Here is a 16,642-nt window from a genome sequence, read left to right as displayed (position 1 = left end):
TATTCTCACATTATGTACTCAGCAAAAGAGCTCAACAACATAAGCTCTGTTGTAGCTAACAATATTTACTTCAAGCTCCCATCATATCTCTCACTCACACTTACTTCACCACTCACCACCCTGTCATCGCCCCTGAGAACTCGCGCCCACCTTGGCCTTCTTAGTATGCCTCTCCTGCGTCTTAGCCTTGCCCCTCTTGCTGCCTTGTCCTGATGACTCCCCAGTCTCGCGCTTCCGCTTTGCCCCAGAAGATCCACCAAAGGCACCAGCTCCATCATCCCCGCTCTCCGATACCAGCTCCCTGTCGCTAGTCTGGCTCAGATCGTCCTCTTCCCCACGGTCTCGGTATGTCGGGTCGTGGGTGAGAGATCCACGATACGGCTTCCGCTTCTGCTTAACCCGGTTCCCGGAGCCGCCTTGGTCATCGTCGTCGTCCTCCTCTTCATCGTCGTTGTCTTCGCCATCTGCGCCGGCCCTTCTCTCCACCTCTTCATCCTCTTCCTCGTTTTCATCGTCATCCTCGGCTTCATCATTCTCTGGGTGGTAATTCCGCAAGCCGTCATCCTCATTTCGGGGCCGAAAACGCAATCCCCAGTTCTCTTCGTTCTTGGGATGATTCGGATCTCGTGTCCACAAATTCCTCATATCCGTGAATCTGTTATCGGTGGGGTATATGGTCATCTTCAACTCCGGGTTGTTTTTGACAAAGGCTTTTCTGAGTTTGGTCACACCGCCCGCTTTGATGATATCTTTTTGCGTGATCCAACCGACTTTGCTTGCCAATATGGCCTTGTCTTCACGGTCAAGTTGTACTCGACCTTGTCTCGCTGGAATTCGGCAGCTACGTCTCGGATCCGAGTGTGCCTAAAGGTGATGAGTTAGCTCTGTATACCTCAGAATTCTATAGTACTCACGTCTATCTGCGCTTGTTTCGAAGGTTCGCCTTTCAGGCTACTCTTGGGAATCGGACGCAAACACCGTGAACAGTACATGTCGTCAGCCGGCACAAACTTAGCCGCGGGCGTACTGCCGTCTGGCTGTGGCGTTTCCTTGACACTATTGGATTCCGTAGTTACTATTTCAGAATCTTTAGGAGGGTTCTTTATCGGGCCCTTCGGACCCTTTGGCGGCTTCTCCCCTCGACAAGATCCATCCTCCAAAGCGGTGGCTGTGTACGGTTTGGAACCTGTAGGCGGAGGTGAGAGAATCGGCCCAGGCTCATTAGGTCGGCCGCCTCGATGGCCTTTGCGAACTGCACTCCCGGGTTTTGGTCCTCTTGCTGTACTATTCTTGGGGCCGGGTACCTCCTGCCGAACGTCGTGGGACTCTGGGTCATTCTCTTGATCTCCACTGGGCTGGACACTGGGACCTGTTCCTGTCTGCGTCTCGTCTGTCGCAACTGGCCCCGATCCCCTGTCTCGTATATCTTTGGGCGCTGTCAGACCTGGGATTGGATTCTTTCCCTCGCGAATTCTCTGCTGTCTCCTTTCTTCGCGAGCAGCCGCGATTTCAGCGTCCATGTCTCGGACAACCTTTGCCTCAAGGGGCTCAATAGCGTGCGCCTTCTTCAAATGCTCGTTCCACTGGAGTTGGTTCATGAAGCCCACCATGGCGCCACACTGGTCAAAGTGCGGACAGCGTTTGTCACGCCGATCCAATGCGCTCTCGTTCTCGGGATCCCAAAGACTGTGGCCCGGGTTGAAGGGTTCCTGGTTGACCATGGCAGGAGGCCGAGTACTGCCAGTCAAAATGTCCCAAAGTTGATAGACGTGACACTCCATGTGGGAGACCTGGTCTTTCCTATCCTCCCACTCTCCGAGCTCCGGTTGCTTCTCGCGATCTTCCTTGGGCCTCTTGAACGAGAGATGGCAGAGCGGACACTGTTTCAGGGGTTCCTCAAAATGCTTCTTCTCAAAGTGTCCTAGAACCTCGGACGGCGTCAGGCCGAAAAGAGGTTCCCGACACCCGGCGGCAGGACACTCAGAAGGCGGATCCGACATAGGAATTGGTCCCGGCTTATCATGCCACATGAGAGGGTGGCCGAGATAGCGACTAGAAGCGCGAGGACGACGCTGTTGTTTGAACAAGGCCGCGGAGGTCTCCGCGGCCCCCACGAAGAGAGGGTCGACCGACTTGTCAGTGTCTTTCCAGAAGACTTCTGAATAGATGTCCCACGGTGTTGGCTTGGCGCCCTCTTGTTTAGGGCAAGCCGTAATGTGATTTTTGATGTCACCAATAGGCTCTTGGGTTCCATCGCTTACAAAGGATTTCTGGCAGTACGGACAGAAACAACCCAGGGTGCCATAGAAGCCTCCACAGAACTTGCGATGCCTGTCGATTTTCTCGTCGGAGAATTTCTTCATCGAGAATCCGCACTTGGTGCAATGCGGCTTGTTTTCGTGGAGAGTGCCGTGGCACTTGTGTGGATAAGTGTCAAAAGGTGCAAAATTTGTGGCATCTTTCTCAGTCTTCCACTCACGGTCTCCGCAAAGTTTGCAGAATGTACATCGCCCAGCTCCCTCAGCCAAGGGGACGCAAACACGATCATGATGCTTTCGGTCCTCATAGCTCTTGAGTTCTTTGTGGTCACGACCGCAACGATCACAGTATCGATAGCCTTTCTCCCTGTCGCTAGCTTTCGCTGGCTGTCCTGGCTGGGGCAACGGGCCAATTGGAGGTCTGGTTTGGTCGGTGATTCTAAATGTTGAAAGAGATGTAGTTGGCCCCGCAGGGCTATTGCGTAGCTTTTCGGGGGCGGCCTTTTGGTTTGAAGGCGGATGCGACTTGGGTCTCTCGGGAAGCTGAAGCACCTTTCGCAGCTGGTCTGCATGGGAATTTCTGTAATGTTCTTCCTTCTGCTTATAGGACCAGTGCTTGAAGAGCTGGGTATCACACCACGGGCATTTCTCCTCGGCATGAGTCTTCTCCAGATGCACCAGAAGCGTCTCGTCCTCATCTTGGCGATATGTGAACCGGCATTTCTGGTACGGACACTCAGCGAGCCGAGCCAGGTTGACTTTGGAGAGACTCCAGACTTTATCCTGTAGTTCCCGCTGCTCACTGGGCGTGAGAACGTTCTTGGTAATCATAGGGACGCGGCCCGCCCCGGTCCTCAGAACGGCCTCCACGGGCGGTGCGTTGAACGGAAAGGAGGGGTTCCAGACACCCATGTCGAAGATACTTGGCTGTCGCACATAACTTCGCTCACGGGGTGTCTGGTCAGGCTCTCTCGGCATAGGGCGAGCTGATTTCCGAGGGGCAGGAGGCGGCGTCTTCTGTTCATGGAAAACCACGGGACGGAGCTTGCCAGGGGGAACGATTGCTGGCAGGGATAACTCCTTTCGAAAGGGTGCCACTTCGCCATACCGAGGACCCCAGTAATTATTTGCCTCCGTTGCTTTAGCCAGTGTTTTGACTACACGCATCTCATATTAGTTGCGATCTCAGGGAATACTCAAGAAGCATTGTTTCTCACCAAAGTCCAACTCGTCGTCTTGCGAGACGTCTGCTCGCACCACCTGAGTTAGGATGAACCGCCGGGCCATGGCTGCCTCGGAGTCGGTGGCGGCCGGCCGAAGAACGAAGCTGGCCGGGCTCCAACTCCCTTCAATTGTTTCTTCGTCGAAAAGAGGCTCCATGACAACGCTGTCCTTCTCAGAGTCGTAGGCGATCTCTTCGTCTCCAGTATACAGGAGTTCCAGCGTAGATTTCAACGCTTTCATAGTAAGAGGCTCCATACTGAAATTTGCCTGACCTGTTCGTCCTTCAACCGCCTCAATCATGCATGGATCTTCAGCATCGTCCATTGGCTGGATCACGAAGAACTGACAGGGCTCATTCTTGTCGTCGACAGAGCGGGCAATGAGTTTTGACAGCGCCTTCTGGACTTGTTTCGAAGAATCTTTGTTCCGATGATTCCATCGAACTGGGCTGTAGGCTCCAACAGGGCAACTGATTGATGGGTTGAAATAGTCGACTCCGCGCCAAATCAGGTAGTGAGAGGCTTCCATGGGCGTTTTGACGCTTTTCGTCATTAGGTCAACCTTTTGCAGGGCATCGGGATATGGGTCTTCAGAGCCTGTTCGTCGAAGGCACTCTCGGTTCTTGAGAGTTCTGGCGTTGTTCGAGTTTCCCGGCAGGTAGAACACAACGGTATCGTTGGCCACGGGGTGAGTTGTAACTCTGAAAGCTTGACCCTTGCTGATTAGAGGATGCATGCTATCCCAGAGATCGCGGTGTATTTCCAGACCACCATACCACGGTGGTGATGATCCTTCTGGCTCTTCATCACGTGAAATGACAAGATCACAGTGACTTCCTCCTGGCCGATCCGGTCTTCCCACCAATACTTCTTGTGCCGTCGTGATAAAGGGCATGTATTGATTGGAACCCCAGGGTTTATTGGCAGGGTAAATGTAGCCCACTTGCTTGGGGCCAAAGAAGCTTTTGTCGTCGGGCACTTTGAGATACGAGAGGTTTTCTCGCCCGTCGTCGTCAACATAAGTCAATTTGATGAGCGTGGTTAAGAAGAAGGCCTCTGGAGGCTCCCATTCAGAGGGAAGTTCTTCGCCTCTGCGAAGCACGAACCAGGCCGAGCTGGATGCGGACTTGGCTGCCTGGCTCAGGTGTTCCGCAAGATCACTAACGGGGTTGAGCGGAATGTTGTCATCGAATTGCCGCATGACCTTCGCCGTCTTGAGATCAAATTCAACGAGTACGATGTCGCTTTGCTCCCGTTGGCGCAGGGACAAGAGCTTCCTCGCAGCCCCCTGAAACGTGGACATGTCGTCCGTATCGAACATGATTCTGCCTTGGAATCCAAACAGAGGAACCCATCCATGTACTTTGTCCGATTCTGGTGATGGTTGCCCGGTTTCAGAGGTCACTGCCGACTGCTTTTGACGTTGCCTCGAGTCAGGCGTGGAAGTGTCTCTTCCTGAGATGGCTTTGTTTGATATGCCCGACACAGGCATCGTCACGATCTCACTGCTGGAGCCGTCACCCAAGGAATCGCCGTCTTCGTTTGCCATAACCATGGCAGTCTCCGATGGGCCAAGGCTTCTGTCTAAACCATCATCTGGCGGATAGTCCATATCTACCATCAAGGCATCGTCATCGTCGCCCCCTCCTCTAAGGCTTAGCCCTTCACCAGTGGCGTCTGGCATTTGAGCAGCTGCCACAGGGATGGTGCTGAATTGTTCCTCTTTTCCTTTTCTTCGTCTTAGCTTGACTGAGTGTGCTTGGATAGCAGTTACTAACCTCTCATGTAGTCGTATCCGAAATTTCTCTGGTCGTGGGCTGTCAGAAAGTGCAGGGGAGGGCGGACCTCGGCAGTGCAGAGTTCATCCCAGTCGTCCACATCAAAATCCGGCTTCGAAAAGCGCGTCAGCTCAGTCAAAATTGGCTCGACAGGCAGTCCGAAGTAGAGCATCGTGAATTTCGTTGCCAGTGAGGGGCGACATTCTTTAAATCTATTGCCAATCAAGCTTTCGTATCGTCGGGCGTTGTCTTCTTGACAATCCCTCAAGCTGCGAGGCTCCGTAGCTGGCATAAAAAGCTTCCGCTCATGGGATGTAAAGTAAACCTCCAAGACTTGTCCCGTGCGCGTGGTAGGAAAGCTGAGAAGATCTTTGAAGTGGCCATGGATGTTATTCCAGTCCTCATCGGTTGGTCTAATGAGAGGATTGTACCTTTGCTGGGGGTCGTTTATTTTTTTGGTGGGTTCAGACATGCCGAGATGAACGGGAAAATGGAGTTTTACAAGCCTGAAGTCCGAGTTAATAGACAGTGTACGAGTCAAAGGCAGAGCAGAGAAGGAATAGAAAGAGTGGTGAGTTGAGCAAAGGTTGAGAAGAAAAGTGTTCTGTGTCGACCAAGAAGCTTTGCAAAAAGACGTCTCAATTATCAACGAACGAGTTTATTCAGAGGGATGAAGCATGCTTCATCATTGATGGAATCAAGGTGTGAATGGCATTCCGAAATAGCCAAAGCCTTTGACAAGATCAATATGTCTGCATTGACAAATTTGGCAAACTGATACCCATTGTCCATTGTCTGTCAAAGTTTCGTCAGGATCATGATCACCGGTGAAAGATCGAAGCGAGACATCTTTGTTCGCACTGGACATCCCTTGCGAACGTACATGGGCCAGGAGAGGTAGGAAGCAAACTTTTTCACGCTTCTTATGCCTTGACCCGGCAGCTGAGACATGATGTATGTCAGTTGATGCCGACGTCTGTGAGTAGGCACCTGGACAGAGACGTCGAAGTGAATGGGACCCCCCCCCGGACCATCTCTAGAAGCTTCGGAAATGCCATTGAAGATTTGATGAACCCTGACAATGGTTGCACAGCTTAATCTAAGAAGCGAGAAACAAAGAAAACCCGATTTTCAATGATGCCATTATTCTTTACGTCGATTTCAAAACGATGAACGGAACTTTGAAGAGCTGGTTCTTTTCCAAAATCAAAATCAAAAAGACACATCAAATGTCAGACAATTCTCCACATCTGAATACAGACATTGGGCTGTAAGAACCTCTTCAGGCTCAGGCCTAGTTTCGATATTGATATCGAGGTCGGGTTCGAGGTCTCTGGACTTGCCCCCCTCCGTCTTTTATAGTGTCTTCCTGGCTGTTTTGTACACCAGAGGCGATATGGAAACATCTGCAGCAGTGGGAAACATTGATGGACAAGAAGCAGGAAAAGAGCGCATTGGTCACACGGAACCCTGGATTCTTCTCACTCGTGGCTGCTCAAGTAAAGTAAGAAGACAATGTGGGCAGGAATAAGTTCGTCACAGGCATACTGTCACAAGTAGAAGCAGTGACGCGTTGTAGAGAGTGCCAAACAGCAAACGGCCGTGGCTACCAATATTTTAGTATTGACCAACCCCACGAGTGAACGAGATGTCAATCGGGTAACGAGCCCAGAAGTTCAAATCGACGCACCCAAAGCCAGCTATGAAGAAAGGCTCTCCAAAACACGCATCGCCTCAATCCTTGACTCCCAAACGCAGCCACTCTGTTTTTTGGTATCAAACCACCCTAGCTACTTGTGGAAAAGGAAAAAGAAAACAAAAGCAAGTTTTTATGATACGTCCGTACAAATAAATATTACACAAATTCACGGCTTTTGCGCGCTAGGACGCGGACGTTGTCGACGAATGCCTCGACAAGTTGCTGGTATTGATGCGGCTCGTTCCTCATGGCGCGGCGTTGTTGATCGATGACGATTTCGGGTGACAGCTCTATTTCCAGTTCGTGTTCCTTGCTCATCTGTGAGGTATTCTTTTGTCTTGTTAGCAAAGTCCAGGGGCTACACTTTCAAGCAAGCGTTCACTTACTCCAGGACCAGGCATCATCTGCGTCACTTGGGTCAAGTCGATCTGGTAGTGATTTTGCTTGTAACTGAGACGGTCCTTGTTCCGGTCAGGGAACTTGTCTGCATGACCGACAGCCACGCTTTCCAATTCCTCAACGGAACCATCCCATGCCATTTCGAGATTGATGCTAAGGCGGCAGTCGAGTGGGCATGTGGGAAGATGTAGGTGGATATCTGCCACCCGGGCCTTGACAATCTTGGCCAGGACCTGCTGCGTCTTTTGGTCATATGTGACTCGGACCTTGATTGAACGCCTATTACCCAGTAGGGAACGGACGCAACCAGGCAGACGGGCCTGCAGAGCATTTGGCAGCTCGTAGAACTTATCAATCTCTCGTCGGTGTTTGTATTGTACTTGTACTCGGCCGCGTGCGTTGGGGTTTCGGGGATCGGTCTGCACAACCATGGTGTTGAGGAATTCGTTGAGACCTTTGTGCTGAGCCTGCAGAAAAAACAATGGGATTAGCTCTTGTGATTCTTTCCCCATAAAGATCGGTAAACAAACCTCAGTCATGCTGCTTCTGAAAGCCAGACGCCCGGTATCGTGCAGAACACATTCCGAACCTATAGCTCTCTCGACACGATCATTGGTGTCTCTGTCGATGAGCTGTCCCATCTTAGCCTCGATTTCGAACTGCACGCCACGTCCTATTATCTCCCCACTATCAGGATGGAGCGTGACGTTCTTGAATAAGAAATCGGCGATCGTCTTAGACAGCTCTTCGTAAGGTCGAGTACCGAGGATGCTTTCCTCCCAAGGACCAAGCAGACTTTCGGCCTTGGGCGGCGGCGGCGGCGGCTGCGGCGGTTCTTGGACTGGAGGAGCCGTGGATCGCGCTGCCTCTGGTGAGGTGTGGCGGCTGGTGCTGTCCTGCTTGACAGACTCGGATTTGCCATTGATGTGCGGCGGCCCTCGTTTCTGGAGCTCAAAATTGGCCAGCTTGAGCCTCTTATTTTCTCGAGCATTCCAAGTCTGAGCCCAAACGGGTGGTGTCGCGTGGATCTTTCTCTTCCGTTGCATCACTGGTGACCTAGAGATGGCAAGTCCGCCATTGAGCTCGGCAGGCGGCGGCCGTGGCTCCTTCCGTTCCAATTCTCTGGGACTCAAGTCTCGATCGGCAAGTTTTCTCTTGGCGGGTGTCGCAGCGCGTTCGCGTTCAGGTTCCACCATGTTGGTGACGCTTGGGTGTGGTCGCACTTCGGGTTCTGTCTGCCCACCAATGCTGCTCGGCAAACTCGGTATTCTGGTCTTTGGACTGACGCTAATACTTCGGTCGCGTTCACTATGTGATAATGATCTTCGTTCGTGGGTGCTGTGGGAGGAACTTGGCATGCGAACTGGTGGAGGTGGTGGTGGAGGTGTGGCTTGGGCAAGGTGTGAGGCGGACAGTCTCTGTTGATACGGGCTTTGTGGTTGTGTAAAGCTTGGTGCAGTGGAAGATTGTCGAGGCCCGGTCTGGGGCGGGCCCAGTGGGGTCGGAGGCTGCGAGAGCTGCCGGTTGAAATCGGGCGGCGGATGCGCCGTCGCCACAGGACTGCCGTGAAGAGGATATGGCTGGCCGGGATGCTGCGGGTGCTGACTATGAGCAGATGTAGGTGTAGGAGTTGAATGGTTTGATTGTGAGCGCTGATGGAGATATGGGTGTCCGCTAACAGGGGTCCCAATGGGCGGTGTTTGAGGCATATGCTGCTGCGGTGGCGGCGGTTGCTGCTGTTGAGCGTATTGAGGCACCGTTGCACCAGATGGATGAGGATAGCCGTCTCTCGGGGGGAACGCGTTGGATGGCGGATATTGTTGGTGTCGTTGCACAGGGCTCGCAGCTTCCTGAGGCGGACCGGTCGGTGGGAAGGGGTAACCTCCACTAGGACCGCTCACGGAAGATGTCGGCGTATGACGATACGGAGACGGGCCTGGCATGGATGCACTCTGGGGTGATCGCGCATCGGCATAAGGGGCAGGAGCACCAGCTTGAAGGGGCGGCGGCGCTGGCCGGCCGGGATACGGGCCTGGAGTCTGATAAGGCGACTGCGGAGGATACGACGGGGTCGAGGCCTGAGGATGTACGGCATATTCCTGAGGTGCTGGCGGTTTGCCAGGTGATGAATGCAATGCGTGACTGTACGCCGATTCTCTAAAGGCATAGGCCGTCGTAGCCTGGGAAGGTGTCGTGGGGGCCTGTTGCTGGTACGGTGGCTGGGGCGGCGGTTGTTGCTGTTGTTGTTGGTGCTGCTGCTGCTGCTGTTGCGGATGATGCTGATGCTTCGGCGCGAGATGCTGAGGAGGTGCATGAGGATGCTGATGACCATGGGCGTGAGCATGAGCAGGATAGCCCGGAGGAGGGCCACCAGCGGCGACGGCAGCGGCAGCTGCAGCAGCAGCAGCAGCACGCGGCCTCTCCCCCCCATCATCGGACGTGTTCATCAAACTCCTTAAATCCATTGTGTGTAGCGTAGGCAAGGCGTGCCGTGCGTGTTGTGAGCTAGAATCCCTTGCTCGTGTTTCTTTGTCTGGACCAGCGCTCCGCCCAGCTTCAGCTCAGATGCACAAGATTCGGCTTCGGCCTCTCAAACACGGCGGTTCATGTGTGCGACGAGAAAAACAGTTGGAAAAAAAAAGGAGGGATGTGATGGCAATCGGATGATATTTGCGAATTCAGCGCGATTCTAACGAGACGGGATGGATGCGCAAGAGGCATTCATCACGCCGTCGTAATACAGTGGTGGGTCAGGTCGAGAAGATGGCAGAGGTCGGTATCGGGTTCGTCGTGTATGTCGGGATTCGGAGAAACGAGAAGGACTGGAGGTCAGAGATAGCTCCCACCAAGGGCAGCAAGACATGCGCTGAATGTAGAGAGCGACGCTGTTCAATGTCCAAGGAGGGACGTGGGAGCGCAAAGGCAGCTCGTTCGAGATCGAGTTCGAGGGCCAGGGCGAGGTTGGGGGAAGAGGGGTCGTTTGTCGTTTGCTTGAATCGGCGTGGATTTGTGATCTGTGGCAATTATCGAAGACGGCGGACTGGCAGTGTGGTAGAAATGGTCGTCGCGAGTTGGTCTTCGTAATCGCAAGGAATCGGGCGGAGGATTTGAACGATGTAGACGGCACGTGGTTGGAGGGAGCTGAGACGAGCTATGTGGGTGGATGCGATTGAAGATGCGCGCTTGGGAGTGGGTTGGAGAGGGCGTCGCAAAGTGCGAATGGGAGCTCTGGTGTTTTGAGTGGCCGGGTACGGGCACGGGTGCGTGTGCGTGTGCGTGTGCAGCCTTGTTGCTTCGATGCGCTCTGGGTTGAGGTGGTGGTGGTGGTGTTGTGCAGAGACGAAGCGGGCGGATTGAAGATGGGGAAAGATATCTCAGCAAGAAAACATCTTGTCCTCTCCTGTTAGGCTGGAACTTGGCGTTGCGGCACTGGCTCAGAGAAGTACCTAAGCACTGTAACAGGACTTTGAGCCTTGAGGTACCTACCTAGGCCGTAAGGCAGGTCGGCAATGTACCTTGCGGTAAGGTGTAAAGTGAGGTAAAGGTGAGGTACCGGTAGCGTGCCCTGGCGAGAGCGAGCAAGAGACAGAGAGAGAGAGAAAGAGAGAAGGGAACAGAGAGAAAGAGGAAGCGTGTGTGTGAGACAGAAGGCGACAGGCGTGTGGGAAATTTGGAGACGAAAAGAAAGGATTGAAAATGGATTGGTCGCGCGCCGATCGCAGGTCAGGCTGGGCCCCAGTGAGGTGGTCTGGCTCTCTGCTCTGCTCTGGCACTGAGAACGGGCTCACTCCACGTAGCTTGCTCAAGGCACCTTGGTATAAGAGTTAGTCAGGGCATACCTTGGACAAGGCAGGTAGACAAGCATTGATAGAAGAATGAGTGGTAATGACGGGATGGATGCAGCCTGGTTCAAGGTAGCATCTGAAGCTGTACCATATCACTTGCAACTATCCGTGAGATGCTACTGGTAGGTACAAGGTATCAATGTGATACTATCTATCTACGTACTAGGTAGGGTAGGTAGGTATCCAAAGCAGACCTTAGGTAAGGTACCTAGGTAGTATAGGCTGGTGGTGAGCTACCTTACCTACCTTACAACCAGTACAGATGGACTGCAAACAAGCAGTGTACCTAAGCAACCTGGCAGACCAGCTGGGAGCTCCCAAACAGAGAGCTTCAATTGAGCTCAATCTGACGGGAGAGCTGTTGGAGCAAATCTAGCACAAGCTGGGCGAGCAAGTGGACAGCCTCGTCAGAAACCACCCGGACCTCATCTAAGTGGCTAGGTACGAGTACGGAGTAATGTAGTGGGTGGTCTAAGACTCCAATCCAAGGTAAGGTAAGTAACGTCTCCAGAATGGAAGGACAGGGCAGCTATTAAATAGTGTACACGACGGAGTATTCGTACATACTCATAAGGCAAAGCCACGGCCACGGTGCGCTGCTTGAGCCTGGCCTCACAACCTGGCCCGGCGACCCTGGGCCATCGACGTGTCGACCTGTCGGGGATTTTTATTTTATTTTCTGTCCTCCCTCCAATCTGGAAATGACAAACTTGTCCTCCCCCCCCCTGTCTAAATCTTTTGGGCGGTCATGGTGTCGCACTCCCACCCCCGTGCCCCGGCTCCACCTTTCTGTCTTGCTGGAACAGTGGACTCAGGCGGGAGATGAGGTGGCCGTCGGGGGAGAAAGTGATGATCCGTATCCGGGCAGTTGGGGGCTGCGTATCCGTATCTGACCTTACCTAAGCATCTGAGGTATCCACCTAGCTTACCTCAGCATCATACCGGTAGCTCCCGTCTGCAGGGCAGGAACTTGGTGCACGCAAACAGATAGAGAAATCCGGGTGCGGCGTTGACCTTCTTTCTGCTCGCTTAGCTAAGGTATCATTAACTACCTAGGCTTGCTGACTCATCTTTACCTGGCACGCCTGGCCCTCACGCGCCCTCCCGTCCAAAGGAAGGTACGTACCTGGAACGTGAGTCGGCATGGAAGGCGAGGAGGTACGGGTACCTAGGCAGACTTGCCTGACGTGGATGCGTTCCCTTGCCTTACCTTAGCAGTGTAGTGTCGTGCCCTGGGACGGGACACTGGCTGCATTCGCGCCTTTGCTTTCGACGTCCTTCTCTCCATCATCAACGCTTCCTTCGGAGCTCCCATCACCACCAACCCCGAATTCAATTCCATCCCACCACCCCGCCCCGTGCGATACCATCCTATCCATCCCGGCCGCACTTTATTCGAACCCATCTCTGTCGTCCATCATCGTACCCCGCAGCTCTCTTCAGCTCCGTCTTCCTGGCCATCTCTCACAATGCCTGGCCTGGTCTCAGCTACCGGAGTCCTGGGCTTCCTAGCCGATGAGGAGCATGATCTCAAGGTCTTCGCCCTCCAGACTCTCAACGATGATATCGACACTGTCTGGACCGAGGTCGCTGGTGCCCTGAGTCAAATGTGAGCTCTCTTCCTTCCTCGCCACGCTCCGTCTACTCGTCTTGTTTGGATCCTGCTAACCACCTTGATCTAGTGAGGCTCTCTACGAAGACGACTCCTTCCCTCAACGACAGCTCGCCGCCCTCGTTCTCGCAAAGGTTTACTACCACCTCCAGGCCTACAATGAGAGTATGACATTTGCTCTCGCCGCTGGCGATCTCTTTAAGCTCGACGCTCCCGGCGAATTCGAGGATACCATCATTTCAAAGTGCATCGACCAGTACATTGCTGCCTCTTCCGCAAAGCACACTGCTCCTGAGTCACCCCAAAACGATACCTCACTCCCCGCTCTGGCTACTACGTTTGCCAGCGGTGCTGCTGATGGGTCTGCTTTGATCTCTCCCACGACCCCCTTCTCCCAGACGACCCTCCCCTCCAAGTCTCTCCTCTCCCGAGTTTCGACCGACAACACCATTCTCGATCCCACATTCCAACCCGTCAAGGAAGGCCGCTCTGCGTCCATCGCCCCAATCAATGACCAGGCGACTCAGATTGCTCTGCAGCGAATTATCGAGCGCCTGTTCGAGGCTTGCCTCGAGGATGGCAGATATCGCCAGGTCATTGGTATTGCCGTCGAAGCCAAGAACCTAGAGGTTCTGCGCCGTGTCATCAAGCGTGCCGCCGATGACGAGAAGCATTCAAAGTCTAAGTCGTCGGATAGCCAGGGCCCCGCCGAGGAGCTCATGGAGTATGCACTGGGCATCTGCATGGATGTTGTTCAGGAGCGAAGCTTCCGCACTGAGATTCTGCGTTTGATCCTCGACCTTCTCAACGACATTCCGAACCCAGACTACTTCGCCATCGCCAAGTGTGTTGTTTACCTGAGCTCCAACGAGGAGGCTTCGCGCATGCTGAAGCAGCTCATCACGAGCGGCGATCGGAATTCAATCGCCAGTGCCTACCAGATCGCTTTTGATTTGTACGACAATGGCACCCAAGAGTTTTTGGGCAAGATCCTCAGCTCGCTGCCGTCAGGAGAGCCTGCTAAGGCTGCAGAGAGCGACGCCACTGAGGAAGAGCCACTGATCGAGAACCAAGAGTCCTCAGAGGAGGAGTTGTCGGAGGAGCTTTCCAAGGTTTACAAGAACATTCGGTCAATTTTGGACGGCAGCAAGACCATTCAGCTGAACCTCGAATTTCTCTACCGCAACAACCGCACCGACCTGAGCATTCTTAACAAGGTCCGCGATAGCTTGGAGGGTCGCAACTCCATCTTCCACACAGCCGTCACTTTCTGCAACGCTTTCATGAACCAGGGCACCACTAACGACAAGTTTTTCCGCGACAACCTCGAATGGCTCGGCAAGGCTGTCAACTGGTCCAAGTTCACTGCGACCGCAGCTTTGGGTGTCATCCACCGCGGCAACCTTACGCAATCCCGCAAGCTTCTCGAGCCCTACCTTCCTCGCCAGAGCGGCTTGAGCAGCGGCTCCATTTTTAGCCAAGGTGGTGCTCTCTACGCCTACGGTCTTATCCACGCCAACCACGGCGCCGACGCTCTTGACTACCTCAAGACACAGTTCACATCCGCCGAGGAGGAAGTTATCCAGCACGGTGGTGCTTTGGGTCTGGGTATCGCAGGCATGGCAACTGGCTCTGAGGAGATTTTCGACAACTTGCGCACCGTTCTTTTCACCGACTCTGCCCTCAACGGCGAGGCTGTTGGCCTTGCCATGGGTCTCATTATGCTCGGCACCGGCAACGTGCGAGCCTTGGAGGATATGATTACCTACGCCCACGAAACGACTCACGAGAAGATTGTTCGTGGTCTCGCTATTGGCATGGCGTTGATCATGTTTGGCCGCCAAGAAGGTGCCGACGCCATGATTGAGGGCCTGCTCAACGATCCTGATCCTACCTTAAGATATGGCGGTATTATGACTGTTGCTCTCGCCTACTGCGGTACTGGCAGCAACAAGGCTATTCGCAAACTGCTTCATACTGCCGTTAGCGACGTCAACGATGATGTACGCCGTGTCGCCGTCATGAGCTTGGGCTTCATTCTCTTCCGTAAACCCGGCAGCGTCCCTCGTATGGTCGAGTTGCTCTCTGAGTCGTACAACCCTCACGTGCGTTACGGTTCTGCCATGGCGCTGGGCATTTCTTGTGCTGGTACCGGCCTGGACGAGGCCATCGACTTGCTCGAGCCTATGATGAAGGATCCCACCGACTTTGTCCGTCAGGGTGCGCTCATCTCTTTGGCCATGATCATGATCCAGCAGAACGAGGTCATGAATCCCAAGGTCGCTTCCATTCGCAAGACTCTGAAGAAGGTTGTCGGCGATCGCCATGAGGATGCCATGACCAAGTTCGGCGCGTCGCTTGCGCTGGGTATTATCGACGCGGGTGGCCGCAACTGCACCATTGGCCTCCAGACCCAGACTGGAAACCTCAATATGGCCGGCATCGTTGGTATGGCCGTCTTCACTCAGTACTGGTACTGGTTCCCGTTCACCCACTTCCTTTCGCTCGCTTTCTCACCCACCTCCATCATTGGTCTCGACCACGAACTCGAGATTCCCAACTTCAAGTTCCATTGCGCCACCCGTCCCAGCCTGTTCGATTACCCGCCGGAGCAAGAGGTCAAGGCGGAGGAGGGCCCTACCATGGTCGCCACAGCCGTTTTGTCAACAACTGCCCAGGCCAAGCGCAGAGCTCAGAAGAAGGAGCGCGCCCAGCGTCGTGAGAGCATGGACATTGACTCTGCCAAGCCAACGGTGTCCGACAAGATGGACGTGGACGAGAAGAAGGAAGAGAACAAGGAAAAGAAGGACGGTGAAGCTGGGGAGAAAGAGGCGTCTGTTGCTCCCGCCGACACCAAGAAGAAGACAGAGAAGGAGAAGGTTGGTTACGAGATGGAGAACCTGTCGCGCGTGCTTCCGGGCCAGCTTAAGTTCATCAGCTTCCCCGCCGGACGTTACAAGCCGGTCAAGAAGGTAGAGTAGTTCCAACCCCTCGACTGCAAAGTATTTTACTAACTCTCATCAGCCTACCGGAGGACCTCTGCTTCTGCAGGACACACAGCCTGACGAGGAGAAGACGCTCATCGAAGAGAAGTTGAAGAAGGTGACAACAGAAAAGGCCCCAGTGGCCGGCCAAAGCAACGCAGGCGGATCATCTGCGGGCTTGACGCCGCGCCAACAGCAAAACATAATCTCCCAGGCCCTCAGAGCAGGTGCTGGTGGCGATCTTCGCTCGTTGAATGAGCTTAGCGAGCTCCTGGGTCGGCAACGAAGAGGTGATCTCGTAGGCGCCACTGATGAAGGAGGGGCGGCTGCTGCAGCAGGAGTGCTCACGGCGGTGGACGAGGATGGCGAGGGAGACGAAGAGGCGGACGTCCCACGAGAGTTTGAATACTTCACGGACAACGAGGAGGAGGATGACGAGGAGTAGCCATTCCCGCAAGCGAACCACCAGTATTTGTGACTCTGGGTTTGAGACCATAACGGTGTTTAGAGAATAGAATGGGGGGCGGCGTAGAGCTAGTCGACTGCCATTCTGCCAAGACAGTCGGGGGCAAAGAGACTTTGCCAGGCTGTACAATAGTGTAACAATCGAGCTATTCGTAGAGGTTGCTTCTTATATGCGTGTAGACCCCATGAACGCTCCATGCGACAGAGTGAAGGACCGCAGCGAATGTTGGATTGTCTTGACGTATAGAATATGAGGATCATCAAATGATTGTAGCCAGTCTCCTATGGTGACAGTAAGCTTTCGAGGTGTAGCTATGTTTTCGCACATGGCGCTTCGGGTTTCCTAAAGCAACACCTGCAAGCTGTGTTACCAGCAAAT

General features: G+C 53.8%; 3 protein-coding genes across 3 annotated transcripts; 1 reads left to right on the top strand and 2 right to left on the bottom strand.

Moving 5' to 3' along the window:
* Positions 1 to 123: 123 nt before the first annotated feature.
* Positions 124 to 5,431, bottom strand: N0V96_000024 (uncharacterized protein; the record flags this gene model as incomplete). Its single annotated transcript, XM_065755795.1, has 6 exons — positions 124 to 864; positions 915 to 2,417; positions 2,480 to 2,654; positions 2,785 to 3,415; positions 3,476 to 5,209; positions 5,260 to 5,431. 6 exons carry the CDS (start codon positions 5,429 to 5,431, stop codon positions 124 to 126), a joined length of 4,956 nt encoding a protein of 1,651 aa, XP_065615035.1.
* Positions 5,432 to 7,114: 1,683 nt separating this feature from the next.
* Positions 7,115 to 8,553, bottom strand: CET1 (mRNA-capping enzyme subunit beta; the record flags this gene model as incomplete). Its single annotated transcript, XM_065755794.1, has 3 exons — positions 7,115 to 7,276; positions 7,345 to 7,824; positions 7,888 to 8,553. 3 exons carry the CDS (start codon positions 8,551 to 8,553, stop codon positions 7,115 to 7,117), a joined length of 1,308 nt encoding a protein of 435 aa, XP_065615034.1.
* A 4,118-nt stretch (positions 8,554 to 12,671) lies between these two features.
* RPN2 (proteasome regulatory particle base subunit) lies at positions 12,672 to 16,243 on the top strand (the record flags this gene model as incomplete). Its single annotated transcript, XM_053191834.1, has 3 exons — positions 12,672 to 12,811; positions 12,885 to 15,786; positions 15,839 to 16,243. The coding sequence occupies 3 exons, from the start codon at positions 12,672 to 12,674 to the stop codon at positions 16,241 to 16,243; spliced, it is 3,447 nt and encodes a 1,148-aa protein (XP_053050918.1).
* Between the last annotated feature and the right edge of the window lie 399 nt (positions 16,244 to 16,642).

The sequence above is a fragment of the Colletotrichum fioriniae genome (genome assembly GCF_027942845.1).
Source record: "Colletotrichum fioriniae strain IMI 355084 chromosome Unknown scaffold_1, whole genome shotgun sequence".
Classification (NCBI taxonomy): domain Eukaryota; kingdom Fungi; phylum Ascomycota; class Sordariomycetes; order Glomerellales; family Glomerellaceae; genus Colletotrichum; species Colletotrichum fioriniae.
This window is presented reverse-complemented; position numbering and strand designations above follow the sequence as displayed.